The 21,176-nt window shown below is 33.9% G+C and overlaps 4 protein-coding genes across 9 annotated transcripts; 2 read left to right on the plus strand and 2 right to left on the minus strand.

Annotated features, from left to right (window-relative positions):
• Nucleotides 2,422-6,881, minus strand: LOC109343118 (alcohol dehydrogenase-like 6). Its single transcript, XM_019581267.1, has 10 exons — nucleotides 6,748-6,881; nucleotides 6,504-6,640; nucleotides 6,002-6,039; nucleotides 5,239-5,561; nucleotides 4,372-4,454; nucleotides 4,193-4,268; nucleotides 4,041-4,102; nucleotides 3,717-3,812; nucleotides 3,461-3,622; nucleotides 2,422-2,736 (listed from the first exon to the last, which is right to left on the minus strand). The coding sequence occupies exons 1-10, from the start codon at nucleotides 6,782-6,784 to the stop codon at nucleotides 2,617-2,619; spliced, it is 1,134 nt and encodes a 377-aa protein (XP_019436812.1). The 5' UTR covers nucleotides 6,785-6,881; the 3' UTR covers nucleotides 2,422-2,616.
• LOC109343121 (protein N-lysine methyltransferase METTL21A) lies at nucleotides 7,691-10,092 on the minus strand. 2 transcript variants are annotated; one of them, XR_002107165.1, is made up of 6 exons: nucleotides 9,823-10,092; nucleotides 9,439-9,581; nucleotides 8,799-8,983; nucleotides 8,151-8,264; nucleotides 7,857-8,067; nucleotides 7,691-7,809 (listed from the first exon to the last, which is right to left on the minus strand). XR_002107165.1 is itself a non-coding variant. In XM_019581270.1 (5 exons), the coding sequence occupies exons 1-5, from the start codon at nucleotides 10,069-10,071 to the stop codon at nucleotides 7,940-7,942; spliced, it is 819 nt and encodes a 272-aa protein (XP_019436815.1). In that variant the 5' UTR covers nucleotides 10,072-10,092; the 3' UTR covers nucleotides 7,818-7,939. The 2 variants fall into 2 exon arrangements, 1 of the variants encoding a protein (XP_019436815.1); XM_019581270.1 differs by lacking the exon at nucleotides 7,691-7,809 and having other exon boundaries at nucleotides 7,818-8,067.
• LOC109343122 (probable aquaporin TIP-type alpha) lies at nucleotides 12,078-14,133 on the plus strand. Its single transcript, XM_019581271.1, has 3 exons — nucleotides 12,078-12,364; nucleotides 13,064-13,314; nucleotides 13,550-14,133. Exons 1-3 carry the CDS (start codon nucleotides 12,232-12,234, stop codon nucleotides 13,931-13,933), a joined length of 768 nt encoding a protein of 255 aa, XP_019436816.1. The 5' UTR covers nucleotides 12,078-12,231; the 3' UTR covers nucleotides 13,934-14,133.
• On the plus strand, nucleotides 15,407-19,956 carry LOC109343127 (UDP-N-acetylglucosamine transferase subunit ALG14 homolog). Of its 5 annotated transcripts, none has more exons than XR_002107167.1 (7): nucleotides 15,407-15,496; nucleotides 16,628-16,851; nucleotides 16,941-17,080; nucleotides 17,260-17,421; nucleotides 17,505-17,564; nucleotides 17,669-18,628; nucleotides 18,808-19,956. XR_002107167.1 is itself a non-coding variant. In XM_019581276.1 (7 exons), the coding sequence occupies exons 3-7, from the start codon at nucleotides 16,674-16,676 to the stop codon at nucleotides 17,843-17,845; spliced, it is 717 nt and encodes a 238-aa protein (XP_019436821.1). In that variant the 5' UTR covers nucleotides 15,456-15,496; nucleotides 15,688-15,907; nucleotides 16,628-16,673; the 3' UTR covers nucleotides 17,846-19,956. The 5 variants fall into 5 exon arrangements, 4 of the variants coding, with proteins under 4 accessions (XP_019436820.1, XP_019436823.1, XP_019436821.1 ...); XM_019581276.1 differs by adding an exon at nucleotides 15,688-15,907 and having other exon boundaries at nucleotides 15,456-15,496; nucleotides 17,669-19,956; XM_019581277.1 differs by adding an exon at nucleotides 15,688-15,868 and having other exon boundaries at nucleotides 15,456-15,496; nucleotides 17,669-19,956.

A 21,176-nucleotide genomic window follows, 5' to 3' on the forward strand; every position in this document is an offset into this window, starting at 1 on the left:
TAAATCCCATCATTTTATAAGGTATTTTGTGAGACAATAAAAATACCCCTAAACTTAATTTTTTTATAGATAAAAAAGGAATTTAAAACAAAAAACAAATTAATCGAATCCCTCCAAAAGAAAATCAACAATTTTATTTAATCTGAAAATGTAAAACAAAGAAACCAACAATTCACCATCATCATCTCAAGTTCAAGTTGGAATGCAAATAATCATAATGTTTGAGCAAAGATATGTTAAAAAAAGAAAACCAAGAATAGCTTCAATTGAATAAATTAAATCATCTTGCTAAAGTTCTCATTGGATATACACTTATATGCTCAAATGTTTATATGTCAAATATTTGGCTCAAATTCACTGCTTTAGATATGCATTTCATGTGTTTTCCTATCTTCTAATTCTCCCTCTCAATTCATGACAAATCAAAATAAGCTTGACTTTGTTGAATGTCACAAGGTAAGTCGATAAGAATGACAAGAACTATAAATTTAACATTACAAATTTTCAAGGATGATTTTGAATTTCCACAAATATTAATGCATGAAAGCATCATGCATTAGAGTTAGAAACGGTTCTCTCATTCTTTTCATGGGAAAAAAAGCATAATCGTGAATCCTAGTCGATATATTTTGTGGTTTCATCATTTTTCTATTCCATATATACCCATTTCAAACTCTGTTATTTTAAGGTATCTTCCATTTTCATGCATGATTCTTCCATTATCAATTGAGTCTTATTTTACATTTGTTTTAGTATACGTTGCATGGGTTTTGAAGGAACGTGATATTTGCAGGGTTGTTTTGGTGATGGGGTCTGTACTTATTAAAGATATAAATGACCTTGGAAGTGTTATTGGAAATGCTTTTACCGCTCCATTAAAGGGTGTCTTTGGTAGATCATGCGAGTAAGACCACTATCCTATTTTGCCCTTACTTTCACTGTCTACATAACAATAAAGTTGTTTATTTTGTAAAATTAAGATCACGAGTTCAAATAATGAAAACAACATCTTCGTGTGTTAGGATAAGAATTCATTTAATATAGAAGAAAAACTAGTAAACTACATTGTTTGTATGAAAGAATGAGAACTTTTCTATACTTATTTATCCTAGAATTGTTACTCTTTGAAATCATTGATGCTGCAGGGACGTATGTTCAGGGCAATGGGATGTTGTTTGTTTCATTGAACACTTTTGTATCTCCAGCATAGTGAAACTGCTGCTCATTTTGGTCATTTGTTACATAAGTAATACTTCTTTCATTCTCTGTTCTTTTAGTTGCATTTTCTTGGGTTTTATTACAATAAGAATAAGAACAAAGATATTATTAGTAGAAGAAATAAGTTCCACACATGATCACTACTTGCAGCAATGGCCTGGCTTTATTTATTATCTTAGGCCATATATAAAGGAAAATAGTCATGTATAAAAAATAAATGATTATAAAGTAGTAGAATGGGTCGGGATAAAAAGTGACATGAAAATATAATTATTCGAAAGTAAATCTACCTTTAGAGTACATTTTTTGATGCGTTTTATCAAATCCTAATGAAAGAGATGAACATAAATACTCTAAATAATGATGGCACTAATAGGAACATGTCCAAATTTGAAGGCCTTGCTTAAGTATTAATCTCTTTGATCACTGAAATTAGTAATGTTAAAGAACTTATATGAAAGAAGTCATTCCTAGTAGAATTTATTATGAGTTTGTCATGCATGCTAACACACACATATATATTCCCTTGTTTCAGCTTTGTTATTCATGTACCTACTCTTCAAATTGGGTATTTGCCAATGCCTAGGAAAAAGCCTTTGTAAGATGTGTTGGATAGCTTTTGAAACATACTGGTTTTCATTAGAACACAGCACCTGTTACTTGTGGCACAAGCTAATAAACACCAAGAGGGTTTATCACGGAAGACATGGTTTCTAAGATGTTGAGCTTGGCTACAGTTCAACAGATGAAACTAGTGTTTCGTATGATCACATTGAAGTTGGTAGAAAGAGGAAGAGACCGAGAGATCGAAGAAAATACCATGTGAGGAACTCTTTGTACCTTTCAAGTAGGCATGGCAGTGTCCATACCCATCACCATCGTGCAAGGTTGAGAGGCAGGAATGAACATGGGAAATCTAAGAAGTCTAGGATTTTCAAGCGGCAGCGACTTAAATGATCGAATCCTGCAATATTAGGATCGGAGTTTTCTGTAGTCTTAACCTCCAGATTATGTCATGATTCATTTTAGATAACAGTGAAAGTTGTTAGGTAGAAGTAGCAGAATGAAAGTAAATTGCTGAAAGCCTTGCAAATAGGTGTGTCTATTTGGATAGAATTGCTCATTTTCTTGTGACTATATTTGCACATGTTTGTGATTTCCTTCACTTGACTATATTTGCACATGTTTGGTAACTATGGTGACTTGAAACACATTAGTAAGTGACATCCTCAAAGGTTAGAGAATTCAAATCTGAATAATGTTTTCCTTTACAAACAAAAGTTCTCATTTCTCAACAATGTGAGATAATAACCATGCAAAGTGATAGTTTCTGCATACTCCAGGGAATTAATTTCTTCAACAGTTTTCTTTTCTGGAAAAAACAATAAGCCGCCGGAATCATTGTAAAGGCATATGGATAACACAACGTAGACACTTTCCTTCCTTCATGAGATTGAAAGCCTTGTTAATGTCATCAAATGGCAAATTGTGTGTTATGTAGCCATCAATATCAATTTCCTGCATATTAATCACAATATTAGTACATGTTTCTTGCTAAAACCACTGCACAAATGAATGAGTCTCCACTCTCTAATTAAAATAAGTAACAATGTATCACATGGAAGAAGAATAGAATTATAAGCCACTAAATTACATCTTGAAATAGTTCTAGGGAATCACTTAAGCAAAAGGCAACGGCCTACCAACAAGGCGTCGGTCTAATACTATAAGGCCCCGCTAGATTCCCAAGATGACCAAAAGGTCAAAAGTTCGATTTCTAGGAGCGATGCTTGTTGGGAGAGCCAACCACACACCCCGAAAATGATTAGTTACTTACCAAAAAGGTGAGGGGATACCCTTGATAGTACAAAAAACACAGCAGCCTAAAATGCCCATCTTATTAGGATTTGATTAGACAAGTATGTATCCAACATAAAGGGGAAATGGTATGTTGGTCAAGAACAAGAGTTAGACATTGCTTTGTTTCACTTTAAAATAAATATATATAAATTAGTCATCATGAGATAAAAAAGGACAGCTCAGTGCACAAGACTCCCACACAGTGGGGTGGGGAGAGTAGATATACATAGCCTTTTACCCCCACAAACAGAAAGACCATTTCCAGGATTTGTACCCGTGAGCATGTAGTCATTAAGCAACAAACTTATTGTTGCGCCAAACTCACCCTCTAGCAGCAGTGATCGTGAGATAAAAGGAAATATTATGGTGCTGCTAGTGTTACCTTTTTCACATACTTCTCTACTAATGAAGGAAGATCAGATTTTGGTTTCCATCCTCCAAATAGAGATCCTTTCAATGTTCTTCCCATTAGGAGTAGGGCATAATGAGCTGACATCTCAGGCTTTACCTTTGGCACACCAAGTGTAACAGTTAAACCCCATCCCTGCGAGAAACAACGAAAGGTAGAACGGAATTCAGTCTATTGAATAAAATCTTTTAAATATCAAAACATGAGTTTTTGGTATTTAGAATATTACATCGCAGCATGACTGCAATGCAGTGGTTATCATATCAGTGTCACCTGCACATTCAAAAGAGAAATCTGCTCCACCATCAGTGATGCGCTTAATAACCTGAAAATTTGAACATATAAAAGTTTGTTATAACTTCATTAGTTTTTAGCATGTGCTGAAGACGAAAACCATATTTAACCAAATTACGATTAAAAATAGCATTTTTTGTGACAAGCAATTCTTAATCTAACAGCATAGATTGATAGTAGTCTATTACAGTTAAATATCATCCTTTCCATACGATAACTACGAAAGGTCAAATTGGATATTTTCTGATGATATAACAACCTGAGCAATAGGTTCTTTATAGGAATTCGGGTCAACAACTTCTGTAATCCCAAAAGCTTTAGCTGTGGCAAAATTCAACATGACAACAAATAGTAACCAAGAGATTATGATAGGTTTAAATCTAAACTCGTAATTTTAGGTGACTATGGTACCTTTGTCAAACTTCTGTGGATTGTTGTCCACACCAATTATTCTGGATGCACCCCTTAGTCTGGCACCTTGTGCAACCTAATTATAAGGAAGGCCGTAAGATGACCTGGTTACATTTTGGAAAGGATCATCACTCACCTATTGAGAAGCTAAGACACAGTTGCTGAGTCTCCATACTTACAGAAAGGCCGACAGTTCCGAGGCCAAATATCACTACTGTTGATCCTTTTGACACATCTGCAACATTCCATGCTGCACCAAGACCTGATTTGGTAATGCAATGAGTCACATTTTCAACCATCAACAAATAATTTATCAAACATTAAGAATTATGATACTCTCCATTGAAAATTTGGTAATGCCATGAGTCCCGTTGCAAGTAGTAATGAAGGTTTATACTATATTATATGTGAGGCGTAGCAAGATAAGGAAAATAAGTCCAGCTTTGGTTGATAATACAGAATCCTGTATTAGGTTTTGGATCATTATATAATGAGTTCTAATCATAACAAGTTCCAAACTTTTCCGGAAGTTCAGAAGCAGAAACAAGTTATCTAGTAACATTTCTAAACACGCTATAATTTCAAAAACACAAATTCAGTCTTAAGCAACTCATTAAAAACAAAGTTTTCACTAAATTATTGGGCTCAAACATCACAGAACGAAAGTTGATACGGATATTGCGAGGTAAATCACAAAATATGTGGCATCTATAGCCAGGAGATGGAACACTAATATTCCCTAAAATCAATTTAAACCATAAGCTAGACCTCTGACATTCAGCAAGCAATAGGACTCGTCAAAAGTCAAAACAAAATAAAAGGAAATGGTAAGCTTTTAACTAATTTGATAGGATCACATGTGATTTGTGAAGATGTTACAATTATATTCATTCATTTTAACTTATTGTGATTGAATATACACCATTTTTGTTTATCGGCCAGCCTAAGAGGTAAGTAACACGGTTTCAATATTTTTATGTTAATTACTGAGTTCCGTTGGCCTTACCCCTTCCGCTCCTTAGAACTAGTATACTTGAGACATTTACCTGCAGCAACTCCACAGCTCAAAAGGCATATTTTCTCAAGAGGCACATGTGGGTCGACTTTCACTGCACATCCCGAATGGACAACTGTATATTGACTGAAACTTGAAACAGCGCAATAATGATAAACCGGCTTCCCTTTTACAGAGAAGCGAGTCGTTTGATCACTATGCATTAGACCTTTTCTTTCCAATCCCAAAACATGGCAAATGTTAGTTTTTCCTGATGTGCAAAGCCTGCATTCCATGCACTCTCCAATGTATACTGTTAGCACATGATCCCCCTCTTTGAATTCAGTTACTCCCAGCCCCACACTCTCTACAATCCTGCAAAACTATACGAAATATTCAATATCTTGTAGAAATTACACTTTTTGCAAAGATATATTTCACAAAGTAATGTATCTCATTCCCATGCATACCACAATAAACGTCTAACATCAGCGATGTTCTGTATGGTGCTGTACTTGCACCCTCATATTTGATCATTGTATGTACCCCTTAAAGGAACAAAGATACTCGTTTATGGTATTCTAAGAAAATAACCGAAGGGTTTGTTTGTAAGTTGATTTTTTTGTAGGAGAATGAAGGGAAAGAAACGGCTTGGCAGCCCTCCCACAAGTGTATTTCATGATTTCCAAAATCCAAACCTTCCTTTTCCTTCGATTCTCTTTCGAAATCAATTCGCAAACAGACCCTAAGGATCGATAGTAATTCATTGTTTGCAATGAATTAATCCAACAAATAGAAAATAAGGAGTACATTACCCTGATGCTTCATGGCCAAATATGCGAGGGAATATGGCCTGCACAAACAAGCACCTTGTGTAAGATGTTTAACCCCAAATAATTATAAATTCATACTTGTGACTTGTAAGAGTGTCTGTTACCACTTGACCACTTCTGATTTATTCAATTATCTACTTCATAAAGAACACTTTAGGAAAATTAGACAAAAGATAGTTGAAAAAAGTAGCAATGGTAATAGACATTCTTGGCACATAAAATTATTTGAAGCACAAGGTATTAAATGTAATTAAGTGCAAATTCCCTTAAAAATAGAAATAAGCATTGATTTAAATTGTCGGCCGATTCATGTGACTGCAATATTGTGGTGCGGTGACTGCATCATCGGATTGCATCAAGTCGCACGGAACTCAAAAAAAAATTACAAAATAATTCACACTGCATCCACCGCAATCCGCATCGCTACGACCAATAAGTTACCGCAATTGCCACCGAAATTTAAAATACTGGAGATGAGACTTACATGAGTTTCCCAAGCAACAAGATCACTGCGACAGAGAGAGGTAGAGACAACCTTAATCCGAATCTCCATTGGTTGTGGAGGACTAACTTGAACTTCTTCCATTACCAATGCCTCTCCAGCTCCCCATGCAACTGCAGCTGTTCCATCAACAACATCAATGGATATGAGATATTAAAATACCTTAATTCAATCCTTCAATCCAAAAAAAGACATAAATAAACAATGGGTGGTAAAAAAATTTTACCTTTGCATGTTATAACTTGAGGGGTTGATGATGACATGTTGGAGTTGGAGATAGTTGAAGATGAAGAAGAACTAATGAAGAAGAAGTTATAAGTTGTTGTTGAAAGTGGTAGTAGTTGTGGTAGACTGTTAGGTGAAGAAGTTTGTCACTACTTGTGGTTGGTAAGATGATTTAAATATATTTGGATGTGGTATTGTTTTAGTGTAAGATTTAATTAGATCTCCCGATAAATCAAAAAATCGAACATTAAATAAACCTAAATGAATTGAATTTTATTCTTTGACCATGTAATATATACGAGGATTTAACTTTGTTAATTTTTCCGACCAATAAATTATTATTATATTAATTAGAGTACCTTCCTTGATCCTTATTATATAATAACATCTAAAATATTTTGATTGTCCTTACATTTTATATTTTTTTTATGCAAATGTTTATTTTTTTATATTCAATTGCTGTTATTGCTTTAATGATATCGATTTTTGGGGTTATTAAAACTATAATTAAAAACAATATTAGATAAGGGTGCTGTTGTAATATTTTAATATTTAAAGAATCAAGTAAAATAACTAGTTTGGTAACTATCAACAACTCTGAAAATTAGAATGTTTAATTACACTGAACGTCATCTAAAAATTTAGAATGAGTGTTCCAATTTCAATTTCCAGCTACTAAGAACATCTCCAATAAAAATAAAATCTCCATTCTTATTTGAGTTTTATACATTATTTTATAATTTATTACAACTCATTATGAAATAAAAACGACATATATTTTTTCACACAATGACAAATATCATTCTTATTTTTATTTAGGTCTCACAATATCTACCTTTTTCTTCTTATTTAAGAACAAAAGGTAGAAAATAAGAATAACACGGTGAAGAACAGAGTAAGAATATTCTTATTCCATTAAGAACAAGACCGCGGTTACTCAGTTCTAAGGGGAAAATGGAAGAAAACTTTATTCAAAGGGGTGTCCAAATTATAGGTTCTTAGTTCTTACCAAAGTCACATTCAATAGAAAGTTGAAAATAACAGTACTTCTGAGGCAGAATCAGATGAGGAAAAAAGAACAAGGATAAATATGCAGGACTCAAAATTTCAAGATTTTATTGTGCATATTACAAATTGTGAGTTACATTATCAGGTTTGGCACAAGATAACTAACTACACATTATTCTAAACTTTCATTTCTTCACTAGAACATAAAGAACAACGCGATTGCTGCGATAATCGGGATGCCAGAGTGTTTGATCCACACGGCCAATTGTGAAATTGCTCATTGCAGCTTCTATGAAGTACTCCAGAATGGCATCTGATATCAGAAAACACTATTCAGAACTATCACTGGTAAGGACTGGTGTGCTAAAAAGAAGAAAAAGGGAATAAATTGTTCACCATTTCGGAGTTCACCCGCCAAAAAGATTGTTGTATTTGGCCCAGAGAGTTGCCCTAGTGTCTCTAGCAGATCGATAACAGCACCCTCGCTGTACACAACATCAGATCCTAACACTGAAAACAATAAACCAAATAAGCATCGCATCAATTAGCCATTCATATAGTTACTTGAAAAATAAAAAGCATCTTATGATTCTTTTTCATTCAATCTAGTGATTCATATGACCCAAAGATACCAAAATGAGCCCTTTTATGCATAACAAAGCCACAAAACCAGCATAAGACAAAATTATAGTTCCAGTTTTCCACTGTGAATGGGAGTGAAAAAACATAATGGGACAGTGAAGGTATAAGTTGCAATGATGTTATCTGGTGATATTTTAGAAAGTTGAAACTTGAAACCATCAGAAAATTGGATGATTACATCAGAATTCAATCTCAGATGACCATCGTGAGAAAAAGTAAATGCATATTTATCATATGGTAGGAGAGACATAAAGTTCAAATATTGAACAAGATGAGATGCCAATCGAAGTAATACAAATGACTGCAACATGTCATAACATAAGTTTTCGGTGCCAGTAGGCAGTAGTTAAACATTGTCCGTTCTTTGGTAGCTTCTAGGAAGGGTTGAGGGGAGATTATTACCGTAATCAGGCATGGGTTCAACGATTTCTGGGTCGGGATCTTCACCCCATGTGAGTTCTGTTGCTGTTACAGAACCTCGTAGAGAGCCATGTCTCATATTGGTTTCAATGTTCTTTCTAAGTAGCCTCAGCCTATCAGGCAGATCAGTAAGAATGACTTCCCCACCCAAAAGAGCTGCAATACAACTAAGGAAGGAAAAAATAAGAATAGTCCATTATACAATGAATAAGAAAAAAATGTGACCGGTGCACAAGACTCCCACCTATGGGGTCTCGAAAGTGTTGGGAAGCAAATCTCACATCCGTCTCGTGAAGGGTTTAAATACATATTAGGCTACTCCTCTCATTGCCAATTGGTTTTGAGATAAAACCTTAACAAAAAGGGCAGATATAGCAGTCTTAAAGTGATTTGAAACCATGACCTTCGAGTCACGAGGCAAACAACATTATTGTTGTGCCGAGTCTCACCGAATAAAAAAAGCTACAAACAAATTTTCACCAGTTGCTAGACAAGTTAATCATGAAAAACAAAGCAAAAGCTCAAGGCCCAACTTTTCTAGTTCATTAAATCTATCTGAAACATTGTAAAATCTAATAAATCAGTTTAACAAAAATAAGAGTAAGATTGCAATAATAATTACCCAACCAAGCCACAACCAGATCCCAATTCAACAATCTTCTTCCCTTGAAGAAGAAGCATCCCAGAGTCAACAGAATGTTCTAGAAACTTCCCCAATACAACTCCACTGTCCCACATTACTGATCCAGTTACTCCAGGAGTCCCCTTCAAATAATAACATCAAATTTTTAAAACCATAAGCATGAAGCGAATTGAATAGACAGAAAGACTAGTCCGGATATGTACGTAGAGACAACCAATAAAATTTTGACAACACATTAAAAATTTAATTCTAATTAAAATTTAGTATAACTGATAGCACCAAAAAACAAAACATAAATGTAGTTGTCCTGTGTTGGATACGTATTCATACAAGTTTTTATCAGGAATAGAAGTTGGTACTGACCAATGAAGAAGGGGATTGAAGAATGGAGAGAGAGTGGCCACAAGAATCAAGTGAGAGTTTCAATGAAGTTTGAGAAACAAAAGAGTTGGGTTTGGAGAGTGTAGGTTGTTGGATACCCCAAAGAAGCATGATCTCCTCCGAAGCTGATTCCTCCTCCGTGTCTTCTAATAATAACCTTACTTCGCCGCCGTATGAACCTAACTTCCCCATTCGCGCTTTTTCTCCTTCTTCTTCCTCTTCCATCGCCATTCCTCTCTTTTTTAGTTCTTTTCCTTTGACGTTGGAAGTTGAAACAAGACCTTCGTGTTATAGAATCCAAAAGCCCAATTTCATAAACACAAGTAAGCCCATTTCATAATAATAATAAGTTTGAATATTCACTTTTTCATTATAAATTTCCCCCTCTACCAAATTTATCCACAAAACATTGGTTAGGTTAAGAGTTCGGGAAGATTCTCAGCAGCGAGGCTTGTTGAGAGGGATAAACCAATTTTGTGAAATCTGAGCCGAACATCAAATTGGAAGATGTCCAATATTAGGTTTAACTGGATAATCAGCTAAACTGTTTGGTCGAACCAGAAGATTTCATATATAATTTATCATTTTTATATATAAATATATAGTTATATATAAATTAAAAAATTTATATAATTAATATTTATGTGTAATTATATTGAAATAACATATTTCCTTTATTTTTTGACCGGAGTAAAACAAAACATTATAGTAGTGTTTTATTTTTTTAAATTTTAAATGAATCATCCGGTTCACTTCCCCGGTTATTCCAGTTCAACCCGGTTTAACGCTCTCGGATCGGAATTTCTCCGATTCAAAATAGCCTAACCCTCATTCGTTTAAAACTATAAGTCAGAGTCGTTTTCAAGTCCGATCTGGTTATCACAACACTGGGTTAAACACACATCCTGAAAGGTACCAGTTTCTTACCCAAAAAGTGAGGATACCCTTATTAGTACAATAAAATTGATCGAGAAAAAACTAAAGCTTAAACTAATACTTGAGTATATGGAACGAGAGTAAATTTACTATTCAACAAGTTGTGTCACTACATGCACTATTGACTTGTGATGAATTGAAAAAATATATGTGAGTTAAAAAATAATAAAAATTATATATTTTCCTGATAATCACAGCTATTGGCAATATGGAGTGACACATATGTACCTTTATGTTCAACATATGAGCCAAAATAATCTCCCTGAAGTGTGATAAAAGTGCTTAAAGAACTAATGGCCAAACAACTATTGAAGAAAATATATAGAATGAAAGAATAAAAAGAGAAGTAATTGTGCAAAACCACCATGAAAGTGATTAATAACTATAGGCACATAAGGGTAACTACTGAACTCCACTAAAACCTATATTAATGATTTTTATATTTCTCCATTGAATAAATTCATCTGACAGAAAAATCATAGACAATAACTCGGTAAGTTAAGCACAGTAAGGGCTGAGTAGTTAAAATGCAATATTGTCGCAAAATAAAAATATAGTATAATTGAGCTACTTAGCCAAACCTAAGAACTTCACTTAAATTCAATAACTTTTGAGAGAATGTAATAATGAACCTGAAAACTGGTCTAATTAAGCTTGTCTTCACGTGGAGATACACTGAAAGCGAAATTAGAGTTGGACAAATCCACCCCCAAGAATAATTTGCAGGTTTTGGCAGATTGGTTATGATGGACCCGTATAAGAATGTAGGAAATATTAGATAGAAAATTAAAAAGGAAGGAATATACAATTAATATGTAAAATTTATTAAATTCTACGTGTATGCAAAGCGTTGTAAATCAACTATAAGGTGTTGGTCTAGTTATATAAGGTTCTCAGTATGATTAAAAGTAGTTAAATATATTATTATTGTGAGCGACATTTGTTAAGATGAGATATAAATTCTGAAACGAATTAGTTTCTTACTAATAAAAATACCGTCATAAATCTAACCGAATAAAAAAGTATCAGGCCTCTGAAACCGAACCTGCAATGCAAAGCTACAGTTCGATACCATGATTTTTGTCCTATGTTGAGAAAACTAAGATCAACATAACACAGCTGCAACAAAAACTTAGGTAATTTATTGATACACATGGAAGTGTATAAAAACAGTGAACAGCACAATTTGCACTGAGAAACCAACACATATCATAACCACGTGCCTACCTTTAAGCATATCCAAAAAACACGTGTCTCAAACACCTTTAAGTCCAGTCACTATTTTCCTCATATAAGCACTTTCATTCCACTTTTCATCCATGCAAAGCACCCCTTTTAGTTTTATCATCTTCAAGTTTCCATTTTCAGTTTCATTCTGCTGAAAACAACAAATAAGGAATATTCATCTTTAAATTAATCATATTTGGTAATTTGAAAAGGGTAAGGTTTGCTGTGATGGCAACTCGTAGATATGCTTTTGGAAGGGTTGATGAGGCTACTCATCCAGATTCCATGAGAGCCACCATAGCTGAATTTGCATCTACTTTCATCTTTGTCTTTGCTGGAGAAGGTTCTAGCCTTGCTCTTGGTATAGTATACTTTCATCTTTGTTTGTCTCATTTTTTCCTTGCATAGTGTGGTTTTGTTTTTGTCTATTTGCATGATGTATAATTTGGCTTAACTTTACTTTAAAAGTTAATTGTATATAGTTAGTTTCATTTGAATGCTAAGAACTTGATTTCCTTTAAGTAAGGCTTTCAGTTTGAGTCTCATGATTAGAAACAACTCCTACACTTTAGGGTATGTTACTTGAGGGTTATTTCAGGGTTCTAAAGTTTTTTTTCTTTCTTTTATTAACTTCCAATAACTAATTTGCAAACAGAAGATTAATAAATCTTCATAACTCAATTCAAGTTAATTGGAGGGACATTACTATAGAAAAGTTATTTCAGAAGGATACCTCTACCATTTGGTGCAAGACTAAACAAAACTTTTGCAGCTTTAATATTAAACAAAGATTAAATGTTAATTTTTTGTGAAAGTTAATTGAATCGAATTTCATGTTAAAAATCACTCTAAAATAGGATGATTTATCTAATTTATCATAAAAGATACTTTAGTATATACTTATTTCATGTGAGACATAACAAAACTTTGTCAGCTTTAGTATTAAAGTAAATATTTAATATTGAATCTCTGTGCTCCTTGTAACTACATGCATGCTATGAATATGGTGGTTTCTTTGTGCAAGGAGCATGGTGATTTGTGTGCTTTGTCTTTGTTGCAGATAAGATATATATAGATGCAGGTCTCTCAGCTGGTCAATTACTGGCAATAGCACTTGCACATGCCTTTGCACTATTTGCTGCTGTATCTGCTAGCATGCATGTCTCCGGTGGCCATGTTAACCCTGCCGTGACTTTCGGCGCTCTCATCGGCGGCAGGATCTCGGTTGTCCGTGCTATCTACTACTGGATTGCTCAACTTCTGGGTGCTATAGTGGCTGCCCTTATTCTTAGGCTTGTCACTAATAACATGGTATACAACTTTTTCATCTCTTGAGAACTTTTTTCTCCCCAATACTTAATCATTAACATGTGCACTCCAATAGGTTTAAAATAAACCCTTAAATAAGTAATAACTAGAGCATTATATCACAACTAAAAAGTCTTACAATGAATTGAACTCAAGTTTGAGAACTGATTTGGTATGTTATTGAATGGATTATAGTGATAAGAAATGAAAACTAACATGGTCTTGTTGCTTATAATAGAGACCAAATTCCTTCCATGTATCAGCTGGTCTTGGTGCAGGGCATGGTCTAGTATTAGAAATCATCATGACATTTGGGCTAATGTACACAGTATATGCTACAGCCATTGATCCCAAAAGGGGCACTAGTGGTGCCCTTGCACCCTTAGCAATAGGACTCATTGTTGGTGCAAATATCCTTGTTGGTGGGCCATTTGATGGAGCCTGCATGAACCCTGCACTAGCTTTTGGGCCATCTTTGGTGGGTTGGAGATGGAAGTACCATTGGATCTATTGGGTTGGGCCATTGATTGGGGCTGCATTGGCTTCCCTTATATATGAATATGTTGTGATTCCAACAGAACCTCCTCATCCTCACCAACCTGTGGCTCCTGAAGATTACTAGTTGCTTTATTATCATAGTATATTAAGTGTATGCTTTGTATTTTGTTTTGCTTTTATAACCAACTTTCTGCTTTAGTTTTCACTGAGATCATGTGTTTGTGTATGTAATTTTTAATTTTATGTTTTTGGGGTCTCAACTCCCAAGACTTTGTTGAGTGTGTAGCTGTTGTTATTGAATAAAATGTCAAATCTTATTTTGCATGGTAATTGGCTTACAAATTCAATGTATATTATTTGATTGACATGATATGTTAGATTTAAATAGATCATATTAACAAGTAGATCATATTTCAAATAGTGGTTAAATAAAACACAAAATTATATTATTTTTCTCTGATAATTTAAGGGTAACAGATTACATAATACTCATTTATGTCAAAACTTTGACTTTGATGTCACATGGTAGGAATGAGAGTCCAAAGTAAAGGTATGCACCAACTGAGTGAGTAAGAAGTAAAGGTATGCACCAACTGAGTGAGTAAGAAATGGTTTGAGACTACATTTTAACCTTTTTTTGCCTACATATTATCCAACTTGAAATTCACAACACAAGTATGGAACCGTTCTTGGATTAGATTTGAATCGGTGAGTATATAAAGTAACATGAGGATGTAATAATTGTAAGAATTTAAAATGTATGGGTAAAGTTTTTTATACTAACAATAGATCATCTACTATTGATTTATAATACTTTTATTTAAAAGTCAATATTGATTAATATAAATGATAGAGATTTACTGTATATACATATTAAATATTGTAATGTATTTTACTAAAGAAGACTTTACAATTGGTTTGCACAATGTTACTTGAAAATTTAACCAACATTTTCTCCCTCTTTCCATGAGCTTGTGGCACCTAATCAAGTGACATAGATACTATATTCTAAAATACTACGTTCTAATAGTTTTATTATGAATTAAATTTTTAAATTGGATAGAGATATTAAATAAGACAAAAATGAGAACATGTGATCCTCTTTAAAAAAAAAAAAATAGTGAAACACTATTTTAAAGGCAAACATTCAATGGTGTATATTGTCCAAACACCATTACATACTAAACCAATCTCAATATATGCTTAATAATTTTCAAAAAGTTACTCTACTCCATTAATTTTATTGCCAGTTGGGTAAAATTTCCATTACTTGAATGGAAGTAAATAATTTTTTTATTTTATTGTTAAAAATATTTAACTTTAATTCTTCATTTCTTTAAACATTGAATCTTAAGTTAACTTATTGTTTTTTTATTTAAAACAATTGTACTTAAGATATCATCATGTGGATTTCCCAATATTCGATGTAAAGACATGATCCACTATTACTACTTTAGAATGATGATTGATTCATGAATAAATAAATAATACAATTCTTACAATATCAAATCGGTCCAAGAATAAAATAAATAAAAAACGGGCTTTGACCCAAAAAATGGTCCAAAGAGGCAAAGAGAAAGTAGGTCAAATCAGAAATGTAACTATAAATATAGATTCTCAAACTCTGTGTTACTGCACGCAGCTCATATCTATGAACGAATCCTTCAACCTCCACTGTGCTGAAAATGTGAGTTTCTTACACTATTTCATCACTTCCCTTGTTTTATTTTTTTTTCTAGTTTTTTACAGAAAAAGGAATCTTGTTCAATTATCAGTTTTCATTTTAATCAAAATTAGATTAGATTCCTTTTAATCTAGAAAAAAAGATGGAAAACAAATGGATAACAAATAATGTATTAATCGTGTATAAATTTTTAGAAGGGACATTCGCAGATTTCGGTTGAAAATTTGCATTTGGGTTGGGCATTGTTGTGGGCCTTGAATTTGAATTAATACCCGGTCTGGTTTTTCGTACCCCATCCAAAAAACTCCCGGGTCAACCCATCGTCGCTTCGATTTTCACCACCGATTGCAGAGAGAGATCAAGAAACAGACACAGGTTACTCAGATCTGTCAATTCTAATCATCGTAATCTTAGGTGTTTTATTTTTTAATATCTGCATGCAAATTGTTCGATGAAAAACCCCAATGACTCCATATTGAATTGTTTAACATATTTTGTTCTCATTCGATGTCTTTGGTAGTTTTTACTTTTAAACATTTTTTATCACATTGAATTCAGTTGGCTAATGTCACTTTCTGTTTATGGTTTTTGGGATCTGATAGCTTACTCTAGTTTATCTCATACTCATGTTATGTTACACACAAGACGTTGGTCTAGTGATGTAAGGCCCCACTACATTCAAGACTGATTATTTGACTTTTTAGCTTATTTCGGACATTGGTAGTTTTTAGTTAAGATATGTTATGTGTAACATATATTTGATTTTGCATTTAGGACCCTTATTTAAGAGGGTGAGTTTTTGTGACTTGGAGGTCATAATTTCAAATTCTGGAAATAGGCTCTTCGCCTTAACTTATGAGGTTAAGGCTGCGTATATCTATTTCCCCATACTTCATTAAACGGGAGTCTCCTGCATTAGGTCGCCCATTGTATTAGGCAGTTATTTCAGTAGTGGTTTCTAACCATGCATTGTTTTGTTTTTAATTAAGACATGCTATGCATTGTATTGGTTCTAACAATGCATCTTTCTTTTTGCATACAAGTGCGTAGGTAGGTTGCTGTTGATTGTTTGATCAATGTGAAATTATGAGGCAAATCATTTTCACTCCATTGATTTTCTCCTGAATTCTGCAGGGAAGATATAACTGTAGCTCTAACTGAAATCTTGTAGCCGTCTCTAATGGACAAACGCAATGGCTGCCCCCATGCTGCGTTGGCTTCAAATGCCACATTTTTAAGTGCCATTTTTGTTGTCACCTTGATCTTGGTTCGCCTACTTTATGTCGTATATTGTAGTGGCAGGCCCTTAAGCAAAAGATCTTCAAAACCCATCAGTACCCTTATTATTCTAGGATCAGGTTTGAGCTTATTTATTCTTCTTTTCCATCCATATCATAACATTTTATGACAATTCCACATTTAAGCTTCCATTTTGATTCTGATGTAGGTGGTCATACTGCTGAGATGCTTAATCTGTTGGCAGTGTTACAGAAAGATAGGTTTAAACCAAGATCCTACGTTGCTGCTGCTACTGATAATATGAGTCTTCAAAAAGCTCAGTTGTTGGAAAACTCTCTGGTAGCTGAGGTGCTATTTTTGTTTGTTTCTAGAAGCCCTTTTAAGTAATGAACTTTCTTGCCGTCTTTGCTTGCATCTATATTGAATAACAGTGTGCTTATTTTTGCACCTGGGGGTGCACCTCTAATTTCTTGCAATATATGGATCAATTATTGATGATACACGTAAAGGCCCGTAATTATTCATAGATTTTACTGCAGGATGGAACAAAGGCCAGTGACAATACTGCACAGTTCATGAAGATATATCGGAGTAGGGAAGTTGGCCAATCATATATAACTTCTGTTTGGACTACTTTAATTGCATTGGCGCATGCACTGTGGCTGATGATTAAAATTAGACCTGAAGTGGTAATATTCCTATGCTTATTTGCTTCTATTATTAATTCATACTACTTTGTAACAATGACTGACTCTTTGTTGCTTCTATCTAGATACTCTGCAATGGACCAGGAACTTGCATTCCCTTATGTGCAATTGCATTCATGTTTAAGGTTCTTATCTCCTTCACTTTTCTGTTACCATTTCCGTAATCTCATTTGTCCAATTTATTCAATAATTTTAGATGTTGCTGAAGTGTGTTTAACTTTCTGCATAGGTACTGGGAATCAGATGGTCATCGATATTTTACGTCGAGAGTATTGCAAGAGTGAGAAGGCTCTCCTTGAGTGGCCTGCTCCTGTACAAGTTGCGGATGGCTGATCAACTTTTCGTTCAATGGCCAAAGCTGCAACAACAATATCCCCGAGCTATCTATGTTGGCCGTCTCATGTGAAAATTTGGTTCCTTTATTACTAACTTGGAGAAATTTTTATTCTGAATTCAAATCAGTGAACAGCTTCTGGTTTTGCTTATGATGATTATTCTTCCTTCTGTTTGATTATTCTTCCTTCCTTGACCATTTGTTATGGAATGCAATTGTCATGGATTAATATGAAATGGGTATGTGATATGCACACTGGAAATTTAAGTTGACGATTTCGTCAAGATATTACACTGTAAGCAACGAAAATCAATTTATAGGTACAAGCCGGTAATCATTTTTAGCACCAGTAAGGCAATACAATTGCTGATTGCCTTTAATGTCTACATGGTGTAGTTTTGGTACATGCGTTTTCTACGGTTGAAATTCATTTTTGTTGCTTTCAGGAGTTTTAGTCACATATAGCTGTTTATTTAATTGAAAGAACATGTAAGTTATTACTTGATTTTATATTGATCAGTTCAATATGGGAATGAAAAAAGGTATTGATTTTTTTTCCAATTAAACTATTGGTCATATTATACTTGGTAATTTGGCCATTCACAAAACATATTGGTTCAGAATATGCTCTGTTTCTATCATTAAAATATTTTATTTACTCACCTCTATCTTTCCAAACCAAATAGGTTCTCAGGTTTCACGGAACACAATAACCACATTGAGTAGTAGATTATGATGTTGGATATAATTGACCTTTCTTTGATGCCTCATTGACCATTATTTATGCTTTTTAGAACAGAGCCCTTGTGTTGGAGCATGGGAGTTCATCTATGGAGCCATTAGTTGCTGCTGTGGGTAATATTTCTTTTGTTTCTTGTGCTTTATGCCTCCTATCCTCATTTTCTGCTTCTTCTACTCTTTTCTTGTTTAGTTATTGTACAACTACTTATTCGCTTGCGGAGGTAACGCTGCATACAATTAATCTCCTTAGACCCAGCCTCATGCCGTTTAATCACCCTGGGTTGTCAATATAGATGGAGGCCCCCCAAAATCTACCCTGGATTGTCAATATAGATGTCAGCCCCCTCAATCTACCTGGATTGTCAATAACTGTTACCATAGGCACTTTCAGACTTTCTTCTCTTTCATTTCCACCATATCAATCTATTGCTTCACCTTCTCTAGTGGGATCACCAGTAAATATCTGTAATGCTATGACATCACAAAAAATTGACAGGACTAACAATGTAACGAGGAACACACAAGAGAGCAAAGGAAAAAATATAGCTGAGCTAATAAATTTGCAGAATATAGTAATTCTCTTCTCTTAAACAAATATGATGACATTACTTTAAAAGCATGGTGTAAAATCTGACAGTACTTATCTTTGTTTAGTATCTCAAGCTTTTTATTAACCTAATTTTATGTTAACTGGTTTCATACTTTATTGTGGGCTCCTTGAGAAAGTTGTTAAATTGGTGGTTCCAAAGCCGATAACTTTCTCCAAGGCCTACAATAAAAGTGGTTAGCATATTTATGTCAGTAATAAGCTGAATATACTAAAGACAAGCATAAGGAGAAGTTGGATTTTATAAAAAAACTCGAGGTCATTCCATCAAGTTTATTAATGAGAAAAAAAAATTAATATGCTCTGCAAATCTGTTGGTTCAGCAATATTTTTTCCTTTGCTTTCTTGTATGTTCCTCCCTACCTTATTTGTCCTATTAAATATTCCTTTACGCATTGTAGCAGTTGTTATACACAATCCAGGTCTATAGGTATATTTTTAGGGATCTCAGACTATAAAATCATACACAGAAGTTTTAGAAATTGCGAAATAAGATAACTGTGTCGGAAAGATGTTATTTCATCTTGTCAGGGTATTCCCCACCCTTTTTTGGTAAAGTGTCTATCCCTCCTGTGCAAGATCAGGGATCAAACCAACTTCTTTGATTATGTCATGATTTATAACAAGGTCTGGGATTTTTATTAGCATGGCCAGCATTTTGTAACATTTCTGAATAAATTGGTAAATTATCGGCATTTTCATGTAATAAGCCGTTTTAATGTTGTTGGACTCCTAAAAGTGGGTTGCCATTTACATTAGATGACAGAAAGTAAATTAAGAAAATATAATGTAGCTTCTGCTATCATCTGTTAATGCTTGTGTGATTTGAAGTTTATTGTGTTCTTAGCAACTTTATAATCAAAAGTTTGTCAGAAAGCTTTCAGAAGTAAGCTTTCTGTACCAACTGTATCATCCATGGCATGGAATAATATCTTACCCAACGGCAACAATACTCTTGGAGGAAAGTACTGGTTGTGATGTATTTGTGAAGAAAAGTGAAGATTTTTTCAGCTGGAACTCCCCTGAGCCGAATTAAACCATTCTGAAATGTACATGCCACCAATTTAGAGAAGATAATGATACTTAACAAGACAAGTATAAGAATTTAGTTTTTCTTTCTGTATGTGAATCCAGGTTTTGGCTTGGTAAATGAAGAATGTTATTTATTGCAATAGTAAACAAATGGAACTACGTTCTTTCCTCTTTAAAGTTTGTATAAACAGTAAACATTCAAGTTGCATATCTGAACATGAGAATTTCAGTGATTCTTACTGTACTTAAAGATATCATTTGGTAGACATCAGAACTTCAATTATATTTTATGTTTGGTACTTTATTAACAGATATTTTGTTTCCACAGAAAAGAGTGGAACAAAGAGAACATAGTAAAAACCTTATTCTGTCATGTTCCATTCTTATACCATATCAAAGAGTTGTTATGTGAACGTGAAGGCTTAAGATTGGTTTATATCTCCAACAGTTTTGGATGAAGTCAACAAAAGAACAACTACCATGCATTAATTTGCCAAATGAGTTACCTATTAATATGCAAGGAAAAAAGATATGACTTACAACCTATCCTTAGAAATGAAGACATTAATTTATGTGATTTAATTTGATTGAAATGAATGAATTAAACATGAATTCGATGCAATTCACATGCACTTTCATAATGTATAGGTTTCTTTCAGAATATAAATTTAATACATAGATTATTGAAGAGGTCTCTAGAAATATGGATCCTGGTCTTTAACATGTTGGTGATAAACTGATTGGGTTAGAGTCTCAAGTGCAAAAGGTGATATCTCTCCTAGGATTTGAGTATGAGGAAGGAGTAAACATGGTAGGGATTTCGGAATTGGTAGAATAGGTAGAACAACAATTACTTGTGCTGTGTTTAACTTGCTAATAAATTTGAAGGTTTTAATACATATGAAATCAACTATGTCAAGGAAAAGCTGCACATTCAAAGTTTTCATGCAGAAAATGGTATAAGGGTGTTGGTTGACAAATCTCCTGTGAAGATGACCGGTGGTTGTGTGACTCCATTGAAGG

The sequence above is a fragment of the Lupinus angustifolius genome, chromosome LG03 (assembly GCF_001865875.1).
Source record: "Lupinus angustifolius cultivar Tanjil chromosome LG03, LupAngTanjil_v1.0, whole genome shotgun sequence".
Taxonomy (NCBI): Eukaryota; Viridiplantae; Streptophyta; class Magnoliopsida; order Fabales; family Fabaceae; genus Lupinus; species Lupinus angustifolius.

Bases quoted from the DNA above. Each gene is read 5' to 3' on its own strand.
- LOC109343118 (XM_019581267.1), bottom strand. From the start codon at position 6,784: ATGTCATCATCAACCCCTCAAGTTATAACATGCAAAG. The intron at 4,103-4,192 runs GTACCATAGTCA...ATTTTGCCACAG, and splicing joins TCCACAGAAGTTTGACAAAG to CTAAAGCTTTTGGGATTACA. The intron at 3,623-3,716 runs GTAATATTCTAA...TGTTTCTCGCAG, and splicing joins CATTGCAGTCATGCTGCGAT to GGATGGGGTTTAACTGTTAC.
- LOC109343121 (XM_019581270.1), bottom strand. From the start codon at position 10,071: ATGGCGATGGAAGAGGAAGAAGAAGGAGAAAAAGCGCGAATGGGGAAG. The intron at 8,265-8,798 runs GTAATAATCTCC...TATTGTTTTCAG, and splicing joins TGAACCCATGCCTGATTACG to TGTTAGGATCTGATGTTGTG. The intron at 8,068-8,150 runs GTGAACAATTTA...TTCTGATATCAG, and splicing joins GGCGGGTGAACTCCGAAATG to ATGCCATTCTGGAGTACTTC.
- LOC109343122 (XM_019581271.1), top strand. From the start codon at position 12,232: ATGGCAACTCGTAGATATGCTTTTGGAAGGGTTGATGAGGCTACTCAT. The intron at 12,365-13,063 runs GTATAGTATACT...TCTTTGTTGCAG, and splicing joins AGGTTCTAGCCTTGCTCTTG to ATAAGATATATATAGATGCA. The intron at 13,315-13,549 runs GTATACAACTTT...TGCTTATAATAG, and splicing joins GGCTTGTCACTAATAACATG to AGACCAAATTCCTTCCATGT.
- LOC109343127 (XM_019581275.1), top strand. From the start codon at position 16,674: ATGGACAAACGCAATGGCTGCCCCCATGCTGCGTTGGCTTCAAATGCC. The intron at 17,422-17,504 runs GTAATATTCCTA...GCTTCTATCTAG, and splicing joins TTAAAATTAGACCTGAAGTG to ATACTCTGCAATGGACCAGG. The intron at 17,565-17,668 runs GTTCTTATCTCC...CTTTCTGCATAG, and splicing joins CAATTGCATTCATGTTTAAG to GTACTGGGAATCAGATGGTC.